Source organism: Gopherus flavomarginatus, chromosome 1, assembly GCF_025201925.1.
Source record: "Gopherus flavomarginatus isolate rGopFla2 chromosome 1, rGopFla2.mat.asm, whole genome shotgun sequence".
Classification (NCBI taxonomy): domain Eukaryota; kingdom Metazoa; phylum Chordata; order Testudines; family Testudinidae; genus Gopherus; species Gopherus flavomarginatus.
In genome coordinates, this window is record NC_066617.1 from 340,092,638 (window position 1) to 340,104,845 (window position 12,208).

Below are 12,208 nucleotides of genomic sequence, written 5' to 3' on the forward strand. Positions count from 1 at the left end.
TGACCCCCCAGATCCCTTTCTGCAGTACTCCTTCCTAGGCAGCAAAGAGTCCTGTAGCACCTTATAGACTAACAGACGTTTTGGAGCATGAGCTTTCGTGGGTGAATACCCACTTCGTCAGATGCATGTAGTGGAAATTTCCAGGGGCAGGTATATATACGCAGGCAAGCTTCACCCATGAAAGCTCATGCTCCAAAATGTCTGTTAGTCTATAAGGTGCCACAGGACTCTTTGCTGCTTTTACAGATCCAGACTAACACGGCTACCCCTCTGATACTTGCCTTCCTAGGCAGTCATTTTCCATTTTGTGTTGTTCTTTCCTAAGTGGAGTACTTTGCATTTGTCCTTATTTAATTTCATCCTACTTACTTCAGACTATTTCTCAAGTTTGTCCAGTTCATTTTGAATTTTAATCTTATCCTCCAAAGCACTTGCAACCCCTCCCAGCTTGGTATCATCCGCAAACATTATAAGTGTACTCTGAATGCTCTAAATCATTGATGATATTGAACAGAACTGGACCCAGAACAGATCCTTGCGGGATCCCACTTGTTATGTCCTTCCAGCATGACTCCAATCTTGCAACATGTTTAACTTTAAACATTCTAATAGTCTCACTGGCTTCAATGGACTATTCATAGGGTTAAAATTAAGCTTGTGTATAAGTGTTTGCAAGATTGGAGCCTATAATTACAAAAAATGTTACATGGGGATTAAGAGAACAGACAAAAACCGCAATGCAACAAAAAACAATTCCAATGTGTTTGCCTGATTTAAGTCAAATAGTTTTATCTACTATTAAATGTAAAAACAAACAAGATGTTTTAAGAACAAAGTATATATTTATATCACATAAAACAACTGAAAAAGTATTACATAAAGAAAAATAATGTAACAGAATGTACTTAGGTACCTAACAGGCATGCTCTTACATCTAAAAAGTAACATTGATAACTATATATATATTTTTGACAAGGGTGCATTCAAGAGTTCTCTAACATAGAACATTTAAAATGTGGAGAGTACTTTTTCAAGATACAGAAAAACAAGTAATTATTTTAGACAGGCACACTGGCTATTTGTATAAAACCATGCTTGCAAGTGAAAAGTCACTTTAGTACTAATTCACCAGATGTGCAAAAGCTATGTAAAGTGTTAATCATGTTGAAATTGTCTCTTCTTCTTTTGCATTGCTTCAGTTCCAACACTGATTGGTACAATTTTTGATCCATGTGATTTACTGACACTGTTGCCTATTCCAAAGCATTTGTCTGCCATGATACTGCTAAAGCACAGTAGAGTTAACATGCCTCCTCTGTATTCTGAACACGGTATACTTAAATCTAGAACCTATAACATTAGGACAATGATTTTTGTTGTTTAAATATATACATCAATCAGTATAAAATACTACCCAAAACACTCTTGTACGTCAAACAAATTTTAACCACTTCATCACTTCTGCTTTTGCAGAATAAAATCCAAATCAATTTCAATTGCCAACAGTACAGCATCTTTAAAGGTACATTCCCTAATAAATGAAAGAGAACGGAAATGTCTTAAAGTTGATTAAAGAATCACAAAACAGGTTTACTGTCACAGCAATTCAAGAATTCCCAGTTTGTCAGTACCTACCCCAGCAGTGCTATCCAAATATAGTATAAGCTATTTAGAGTTTTTACAATAAGAAAACATTCCAACATTAAAGCTATGAGAAACACATAAAAGCAAGGGAAAAAAAACCTTGACCTATGCTCATCAAAACTTTGAATTTCCTTGCTTTTGTGGTTTTATATCAGACCATTCAATTTATTTTAAACAGTGTAGTGTCTTTTAAAATATCTTCTGTTAAGTGGTGGAAGGAAAGAGGGAAGAATTCTTAATGGGACTGTGAGATGCTCCTATAATCCCTGCTATGGACACAATTTACCGTTTCAAGGGCTGTTTCTGTTATTGCGCATGTAAGTGGCCTACTAATCCGTGGACTATTGGTGTAGTAGAACGTAACTGCTGTTAAGATGCCTCAGTGAGAATCAACACTTTAAAAACCATACTCTGCAACAATCCACATATGCTTTTGTAATTTCTGAGTACCAAAATCCTCATGAGAAATAGCAAATGTAAGTACTTAGTGGCAATTTTTCACATCTCAATTTCTGCTGCTTTAATTTTTAAAGCAATTTTTAAAACTCCAGGACTAAAGAGTCCTTCTAGGTTAATAGTCTACAAATTAATATAAAATACAGCCATTTTAAGTTTCTGGAGTACAGAAGAACTGAAAAACAATTCTTGTTTTTTTTTAATTTACTCCTATATCTTAAAAAATAGTCAAGCCCTTTAAAACAATTTCTTTAAAAAAATTCCTTTCAGGCTGAGACTTTTCATACCAAGTTTCATACCTAAAGTCTTTTTATGGTCCAGTTATAAACCCTTGAAAATAAGGACTTATAATGTGAATGCTGACAGACCCTCAAACCCTTAATTACAGAGGTGCTAGCTGGTGCCACTATTAATCATCAAAAAATTACTTCATAGCTTATACTGAAAGTTTGATTCATGCTCGTTTTGTTCATTTAAAAATACTCTTTGGAAACTGTGTCAACTCCTGCAGATGTTTTAGTGTTACATCTTTTCCTGTTAAAATATAGGTAAGTCATATTCATCTCTACCCCTGCACTAAACTCTACTAATATACACTTCATTACCTGCTCATGTCACCATCTAACACATATCTTTACAGTCTTCTACACATAGCGTCCAGGGCTTATATTTCACCACACAGAACTAAATACTTATTTTGTTTAGGACAGTCTTCATTTTTTTTCTTTTTTAGTGTTTTCATTACAGTAGAAAGTGAGATGACAATTTAGATTATTTTTCCATGCAAATTAAGGAAAGACTTTTCATTAAGTTGTCTCCCATCATGGACTTCACAATCTAAACTCACTGATTTAATCAAAATTAAAACCTAATCCCAAGAAATTACTTGTAACAGTCAATTAAAAACATGTAGTGTATGGTTTCCCGCTACTTTAAAAGGCATTATAAAAGCTTAGATAGGACACTTCATTCTCAAAGTGCTGCAACCAGATTCTAGTTTCAAATTCTTGCAAGCAGATATGAAAAATAAGCCACTGGTCATTTATTCTAATGATTACATTCAAAGCTAGCCTTTAAAAATAAAAGTTACGGGCAAAACATAAAACCATATGTACTCACTAGTTATTTAGCTAAAATAGACATTTTAGATATATAAAAAAAGCAGACAATTGAGACTTAAATAAGACTGTGAAATCAGAAAATGTAGATTTCACTATTAAAAAAGAACACCTACAATTACGTCCCAAGCTATATCTATAATTAAATTCACTAACAAAACAAAACAGAAAACAAAACAAAAACTCCTCTAGTTTTTGACTGACAAAAGTTAGCCTAGAGTACGTGGTGAAAATCAAAAGTTGATATAAGTTTCTATATAAAATGATTCATGATTTACTATACCATAAAATAAGAACAAGAACATTCTGTTGCCTACAGAAAGAGCTAGCAGTAACAAACACTTAACGTCAAACAGTCTTCAGCCCTCCTTTGAGCTATATCTGCAAATCAGTATTGACTTCTTTTGACCAGATACATCCTTTTTTGGGCTTTTCAGACCAGTAAGTTGTGTTTTACCACTTGCCACAGGCAGCAGAGGAGACAACTAGCTGAGCAAACTACAAGTGGTGACATGCAGATGTTAACTCACAAATCTGAGTCCTTAGATAAAATGATATGCAAGCGCATATTAGTACAAAAGGAATGGCATTTGTCATCCAAACAGGCTCATCATCCCCCTGCTCCCAACTGAACAGTAGTTGAAACAGCAATAGAAAAAGATCACAAAGATGTCTATTCTTCAGAGTCAACTGTGAGAGAGGTCAGCAATCTATAACAGCAGCGATGGACAAGGAAGAGCAAAATGTTGGATGAAAGAATCTTGTTGAATATTTGTTTGTTTATTTTTTCTGACCACAAACCAAAAGTATGCCACATTGGCTTGTTTTGAACTTCAGGTACAGATGTCTTATCTCCTTAGATCCTTCACAGATTTACAGTGCAGTCTCCCTGAGGCCTCTATAACCAAGTAAGAAAACTCTCTTTATCTAGTTTGGTGGCTGCCAATACAGATTCCATGTCATTAAGGATGTCAGAACTCAAAGCCTCCTGCAGACTTGGCATCAGTTCCTCTCCTTCTATATTCATCCCATCTCCTTCCAGTGTCCCAAGGTCCACGTTTGTCCCTGGAATGGCTTCAAGGTAATCTGGGAAACGGTTCTGATGGGAAGGTATGTTACTTTGGCTGATATCACCTAGTTATAACATAAAACAGACAGACATTAAACATATTGAAAGTATCAAACCAATACACTTAAGATAACAAATTAAGGGCTTAAATCCTGGTTGCCTTACTCATGCAATTGATCCCATTAATGGCAATCTGATTACTCCCATAAATCAAACAGTATTTAATTCTCAATGTACATAGAAAATTCCTCTAGTGTTTACCTTCCCAGTTCCCCAATGTTACCATACATCGATCTTTACAGTATTTGCTGTACATGTACAGTATTTTATACTACATTCAAGAAAACCAATGGCATCTTGTAATAACTGAAAGAATATTACATATTTGAGCACAGTAATACTCAAATATGAGTTTTTGTCCTCAGTCTAGGACAAGCAACATTACTCCAAAAGCTAATGCACACTTAATACACACATAACCATAGGATACCACTACAATTTAGGAGAGTTTCCCCTTAGACAGAATCTTTGACTAATTTCTTACAAACAAGTTTGTGACAAACTGCACATCTTTTAAATCCTCCTAAGAGACAAGAGTTATGGAAAAGAATGCTGTAATATTTCTGATCTGGTGCATATCCACAAGATAGTGCTGTCAAGAATTTCTCAGCTTCCCTGAACTGCATGTTCCTTCTTGTGCACTACTGACTGAGCAAGCAAGAAAGACAAATATATTGTGGGGAGGGGGAGATAATACAAGGGAGAACCCTTGTACTATGAGTATAAAGAAAAACAGACCTGTATCCATTTCATCAACGCTGTTCAGGAAGTCATCAGGAGTTCTGGGTACACTATAACTACTCATGCTGAGGCCACTGTCTGTGCTCTCATCTCTGGAGTGATATGTCCCACTACATTAAAAGAAAAGAAGTGAAATATGAAGGTGGAGCTTTTCAAAAATTAAAACTGTAAAATGTGCACATTTGGATCAGCTCGATGACTTTGGTGAAAGTGTACCATGCTGCCATACTGAATCAGAATTAAAAGCTAACAGCTTGTCTACATGAGACAGCTGCAACAGTTTAACGATATTAATTTTAAAAATCTTTGCAGACATTCCTTTTTCTGCTTAAAAGTGAGTTTTTCAGTTTAGCTATAGTTTGCAAAGAATCTCATTAAGCTGCTCTTTAAAAGTAGCAAGGTCCAGACTCACAAAAGGTACTTGGGCACCTAACCGTCCCACACTTAGGCACCTAAGTCCAAGTTTTAGGTTCCAGTGTGATCCACAAAACTCCTGCTTGGCTGCTTACTAACCACGTGGGCATCTAAAGTTTTTGCAGTCAAAATTACGTAGGCATCTAAGTTTCCGCCTCTGGGCATGTGCATAGGCACCTGGATACCTAGCATGAAGCAGCTGCTATATCCTGACTAAGCCCCAGAGCAATCCACAACTTGTGGCAAGATAAGTCTCCCACCTCTCAAGAGAGTGCTCTAACTACTGAGCTATGGGTAACTGTTATGTGGGTCTCCCTCAATCTCTCCTAAGGAAGTTGTTCTACTTTAATTGTTTAACTGGAGCAGGGGGGCTGAAACCTTAGCCTCCCACTTCCCAAGTGTCCGAACCACCAAGCTACAGTCACACTCTCTCACTCTCTGACCTGACATACGTTAGGTCAATTTACAGTCACTGCGGTAATTACCTCTCGTTATTAGCCTCTCATGGATGTGGAGTTATTATGTCAGTGCAGTAGGGCACTTACATGGGCAGGAGCAAGGCTGTAGCATGTACACTGACATAATTAGGTCAACGTAAGCTGTTGTAGGTTGATCTAACTCTGTAGTGTAGACCAAGCCCAAATATTCATCCACAGTGGAACACCTCCAACAGGAAAGATTAAGGGCCCCATGTCAGATTATCAACTCAGAGGGCGGGAACTGAACCCAGGTTTCCAATGTACCAACTGAATGCTTTAACCAGTGGGCTAAAAGTTATGAGGCGTCACCACATCCTCCTCCAGGTATTTTGTGTGGCATGAGGCAGGCACTTAATCCTTTCTCACAAGAAATAACTAAAAGGGGTACCTGGTTGTCGATCACTAGCACACTGGGCTGCCATGAGAGAGGCAGGGGCTGAGTCTCCTTAGCATCTCGCACTGGTTAGCTTAGGTGGTTTCCCACCAAGCATGCTGGCTTTTGAGGAATGCATTCTTAGGCATCTATCTCTCCCATGCACTGTATTGGGAGCCTAGGTGCCTAACTCAGGTGACATGGATTGCAGGCTTGTTCCTGTGATTTTCTGGGTGTGTAAGTAAAGTTAAGCGCTGTGACTCTCTGCATCACAATACATAAGTCCTTTTGTGGATCCGAGCCTGTGTGTCTACACAGAGCTTTGTACTTGTCTAAACTAAATCAGTTTAAAAAACATACCTCTAATTAAAACTGGTACAAGTTTGTGTGTAGACAAGACTTAATAACAATATTTATCCCTTGTGTAGCACATTTTCATAGCATTGCACAAATATTAACTAAATAAAAGGACACTAACAATTTGAAAAAAAAAAGTTTTTTTTTTAGTAGCCCAATATTTCAAAATGAAAGCCAAGGTTGTCTCTGCACATGCAATTTTCTAATTATCATCCAATACTGTGGGCATGGATCAGCATTCATGTTGCCCGCCCGATCAGTACCCAGCTTGTGCAAGCTAATGATCCAATTAGCATATCAAACTGGATGATGAATCCTGGTCACATACCACCTGAGGCATGTTGCACATACCCTAAGGAGAAGACTGTGCCACCACCAATTCAGCTTCACTTTTCATAGCAATAGTGGGAGTACTAATGTAGATCAGCCACCGGTATTAAAACTGGTGAGAACAGGTCGTGGCATGGAGGTAAACAAACCAGGTGTTACTAGGGGCCTATTGACACTAGCTCTCCTATAGTTGCTACCAGGGGGCACCAGGGAGAGCAGTAGGATGGTGGGAAGTTTTTAGAAAAATACTAGTGAAAACAAATACTCAAGTTACTATAACAGACTAATTGTTCAGTTTGTTTACTTTGTGCATTTGATCAAGTATTACTTTGTACATAGTTAGATTTCCTGTTCACCTGTATTTTTGGTGAGAAAACACATAGGAACAATGCAGAAGATTTTCAAACCACTAACTTCATTCTGAATGTTTATGATTTGTTTCCAATTTTCAAACCCGTATTTCTTCAGATTGTGGCAGCATAAAAACCAGAAATCAGTTAGCTGTCTTAATACTGCTTTTTTCCAGTTTCAATAAATACTTGAACCCTAATGTAGTTTTTGTGCACAACTTGACGTAACATTCAGACACACACTAATCCTTCTGGTAATGCACCAATGACACATGTATGGCAGTAGTTGTCGTCACCTACAGACAAGTAGACATTGGATAGCTGACATCTGTTCAACCCAGGATGTAAGCAAAATACTGTCAACAAGAAATACCAGATTGATTTATTGAAGACATTTTTGCCATACTATCAAGAAAACTCAACATTTTTATAGGATTATTGCTTAACAAATCTAGATTTTAAAACAGCATATTTGATTACTCATGCAGTATAGTAAATGTTTTTTTCCCTTAAGCTGGCAGAAGTCAACTGTTCAAAGTAATAAATAAGCTTTTTAAAATGTCTGTGAAAAAATACCATTTCTATTTGTGGAGTGAAATGCTAGAACTAGCACTGAACCTAAAATGAACTAAATCACTCGAACAATGAAGTTTTCTTGGCTGCTGCGCTCATGCTTGGAACTGCCACGCTCTCCTCTTTCTTCAGATCACTCCTGAAAGCATACTTCCTCTGCCTTTTAACAGAAATGTCTTGAGGTAGTCACCATTCTAGATGGCCATACTACCTAATGGTACTGTCTGGGGCTAAACTTGTCTTACCTGAATTAGACTGGGTGTGTGTCTGGAGAAGAGACACTCTTTCTTGATGTTCATACAGAACAAAGCACAACATTGGGGCTAATGAATATTACCATCAGCACCAATATAGAATCAAACAATTAAAATATTACTGGACTGCTGATATTTTATGTATACAATAATAGAAGTTAGAAGGTGGAAAACACCTATTAAAGATGCATCTTTGCATGCTCCATCTTAAAATATTAAAACACTACAAAGCCCACAAATGCTGACTACTGCCATTAAGATTGTGTTCAGTGAAATGCTGAATTTAAATTTTTAAAAACTGCTCTAAGTTGGTGTCTTTCTCTGAGTCTTCCCCAGGGTGTTCTGTATTTCAGTTTACGTAGACTGCAAGCTCTTTGAGGTAGGATCTTTTATGTCTTGTACAGAGAACAGCCTGATCTCCTTTGCCAACATATTAGTTAGTATAAAACTGATTTATGTTTTTACTGAAAACCATCCTGAGTGTAAAATGCTCAATTTAGAACAGGAATTAGATTTAAGAAATTAAAAAAAACTCTTAAACGAGGTATTCCAAGCCACATGTTACTGGTACACTCTCCTCAAGATAGATGTAAGAATAGTTATAAAAAAGAATGTTTAACCCAGAAATACTTTGAAAATCTGTAATAGCTACAATCCTCCCCACCCCCAAGAAAAAAAAAGAAAAGTTCAAACAGCTCAATGGGGCTTTGATAAAATATGTTTTTGGAGCTGGGCCCAGCATGGCTGTGGTTCTTTACAGAAGACTCTACTTATTGGCTATTTTTTCTTCTTAAGGAAGTGTGAATTAAGGTCAGCTTAAAAGTTTGACTTTTCTAGCTTATAGCCATTTCAGATAGAATCCATCACATGCATCATTTTTTAATTTAACGCATATGCACCAATATTATTTACTTTACAACATTTATAAATCCACAAACTGAATTACCATCATCAAAAAGCAGCAAGTAAAGTCGCCAAGGGATTTCACATATAAATATATAACAAGCATTTGAAACCAGGAACTACTTCTCTAAAGTCAAATAATGGATTTTGAATATGTGAAGATACGACCACCGAAGAATGAATCACAAAATACTGAAAGTTTCTCTGCACTGGCTACAATAACTATGCCTTCAAAAACAACAAGGAGTCTGGTGGCACCTTAAAGACTAACAGATTTATTTGGGTATAAGCTTTCATGGGTAAAAAACCACACCTGAAGAAGTGAGTTTTTTTACCCAAGAAAGCTTATGCCCAAATAAATCTGTTAGTCTTTAAGGTGCACCGGACTCTTCGTTGTTTTTGTGGATACAGACTAACATGGCTACCACCTGATACTTTATGCCTTCAAAGCAACCTTTTCATACCAGGAGAGGAAGCCATGACCTACCTGGCAACTACAGCTAGTGCGGACAGACTTCTTAATCCATGGAAAATAGCTGAGGGTCCACCATAGTGAGAGATCTCAGGCCCAAAAGATGGAAGAAGAAACAGCTAGGGGAACGAAGTGGGCTTGCTAGCTCAAGAGGAGGGGCATGCTCATTCCATCAGAGGAGAACTAGCTGGCTTTAGAAGATAGCTAGGATATCAGAAGGACTAACTGTGTCTGACAAAAATAGCAGAACTGGAAGGGAAGGTTGATGCAAGCATATGTAGAAAATAAATGATCTGGATGAAAGAATGAGCCCCACCAAAAATTAGCTTGAAGAAAATAAGCAGTCCCTAACACTCAACTCCTTACATACTAATCTCTGCTCCCTGAAAACAGATTCTGTGCCCTGGTGACTGAAGTGGTTTATTTATCTAGGTGTTCAGGAGGCTACTGCTGCTGGAGATTCACTGCAACATCCCTCCACTGCCACATTCTTTATGACCAAAGTAGGAAGAAATATTGGGCAAGAAGCCTGCACCAGTTGGCAACTGCAGACACCATGGAGAAAAGGTACCAGGAGAAAGGAGCAACAGCATCTTTCCTACTTTGCCAGGAATTCCACCAATGACTTGTAAGTGGTCAGCTCCAGTCTGTAATCAGCAACTTCCTCTGCTACTCAGACCTGGCAACACCACCACCCTCTCATGGATTTACCAAAAACTCTCTTGCATTTAACTACTTTGTTACCTCATAGTCACCATATGGCAGTATACCCCAGGTATTCTGAGATCCACATGTTGGTTAAAATGTTAAGGTTCCAGTTGCTTGGTGATGGGTGTGAATATTAATTTCTAAACAATAATAAACAACCCACCCTCTGGGTTCTGTCTGTGACGTTACTGACATATACTGTGACCGTATAGATCATTGTTGCAACCAGGGTCCTGTGGCTGCACCAGTTCTTATACAGAGGAGGCCAAGTGGGGTGTCTATGGAAAGGTTGTAGTTTGCTGGTTATGATTATATTGTCTGTATGTGCGTATCATTTTTGTATTTAAAGTTATGAATATTGGCTATGTATTTGTTTGATTCTAAGTAGCCTCTGTGAAGCATTTGGTCAGCTTCTTGAGAAAATACTAGTCTCATTAAGTGGCCAATCAAGAAACACTTAACTGACAATGGACTTTGGGAGATGCCAATCCACATCTGAGCTTTTCTGGGAACATTCGAACTAACATGTAAACAATGGTGTTGGCCTGCAAAAAGCTGGACCATTCATAGACATGTGACTTGCCCAGGTGGCTACAAATTCCATATTGTTGCTGTGATCTTGCACAGGAGAACAAAGGGGTTTCCGCCCACAAGAGAAAGAATATAAAAGGCCCTGGAAACCTCTCCATTTTGTCTTCAGCTGGTTCAAAAGATAGCCTCTCCATCCCAAGGAGATGCCTGAAAGAAACTGGAACAAAGTACAGTAACTACAGCGGTTTGAGTAATTGCTGGACCCAGACTAGGAAGGAGCCTAGTCTGTGAAAGAACCTTATTGGAACACCTCTGAGGGTGAGATTTACCTGCATTTAGTTTCCTACTGTATTAGGCTTAGACTTGGGTGTTTTTGTTTTACTTTGCTTGGTAATTTACTTTGTTCCGCCTGTCATTATTTGGAACCACTTAAATCCTACTTTTTATATTTAATAAAATCACTTTTTGGTTTTTAATTAACCCAGAGCAAGTAATTAATACCTGGGGGAGCAAAGAGCTGTGCATATCTCTCTATCAGTGTTATAGAGGGCGAACAGTTTATGAGTTTACCCTGTATATGCTTTATACAGAGTAAAACAGACTTATTTGGGGTTTGGACCCCATTGGGAACTGGATGTGTGTGCGCTGGAGACAGGAGCACGTCGTAAGCTGTTTTCAGTTAAGCCTGCAGGTTTTGGAGGATGTGGTTCAGACGTGGGTCTGTTTGCGCAGGAGGTTAGCATGTCTGGCTCAACAAGACACGGTTCTGAAGTCCCAAGCTGCCAGGGAAAATGGGCTCAGAGGTAGTCTCAGCACATTAGGTGGCAGTCCCAAGGCGGTTTCTGTGATCCAACTCATCACACTGTCCTCCTGTGACATTTATTCCATAACAATGGAGGAATCCTGTACTTTATGAAGTAGTTAACTGATTTAGTCCCAGGAATAAAATAAGGATTCCATTTTTTTTTTTTGGCACTTATAAACAGTTGGCAGAAATATCTCTTGCAGCTTGTCTGTTTGATAAATTTAAAGCACTAAAGACCAGAATGAAGCACCTGCAATCACGTAATCACACTGACAACCTACAAAGCCAGCTATTAACGTGGGCTCAAAACAGCAGCAGACTTTGTGGCTCTGTCCTCAGTATGCAATGTTGTTTGGCAGGACGGCCTGTTTCTGAAAGTATCAAAAATACTGTCTTGGAGAACACGGTGCCTACTGACAGAACAGACCAACAGACCTCATCCACTGAGCAATGGGCTCCCACAGGGATCCGCCTTGGAACCTTCGTACTTGGATATTTATATCAGCAATATGCCATCAACCCAGTCACAGTAATTTGGATATGCAGATGATGCCACAGTTGCCACCCAAAT

The 12,208-nt window shown here is 38.3% G+C and overlaps 1 protein-coding gene across 12 annotated transcripts in view; it reads right to left on the reverse strand.

Moving 5' to 3' along the window:
• Positions 1-822: 822 nt before the first annotated feature.
• The window catches only part of YAP1 (Yes1 associated transcriptional regulator), a 153,896-nt gene continuing 142,510 nt past the window's right edge, over positions 823-12,208 (reverse strand). For all 12 annotated transcript variants that reach the window (XM_050941512.1, XM_050941514.1, XM_050941511.1 and 9 more), the window contains 2 exons: positions 5,086-5,198; positions 823-4,352 (listed from right to left, as the gene is read on the reverse strand). In XM_050941512.1, coding sequence (XP_050797469.1) covers positions 4,117-4,352; positions 5,086-5,198 — 349 coding nt within the window. In that variant the 3' untranslated portion in view covers positions 823-4,116. The remainder of the gene's footprint in view (positions 4,353-5,085; positions 5,199-12,208) is intronic.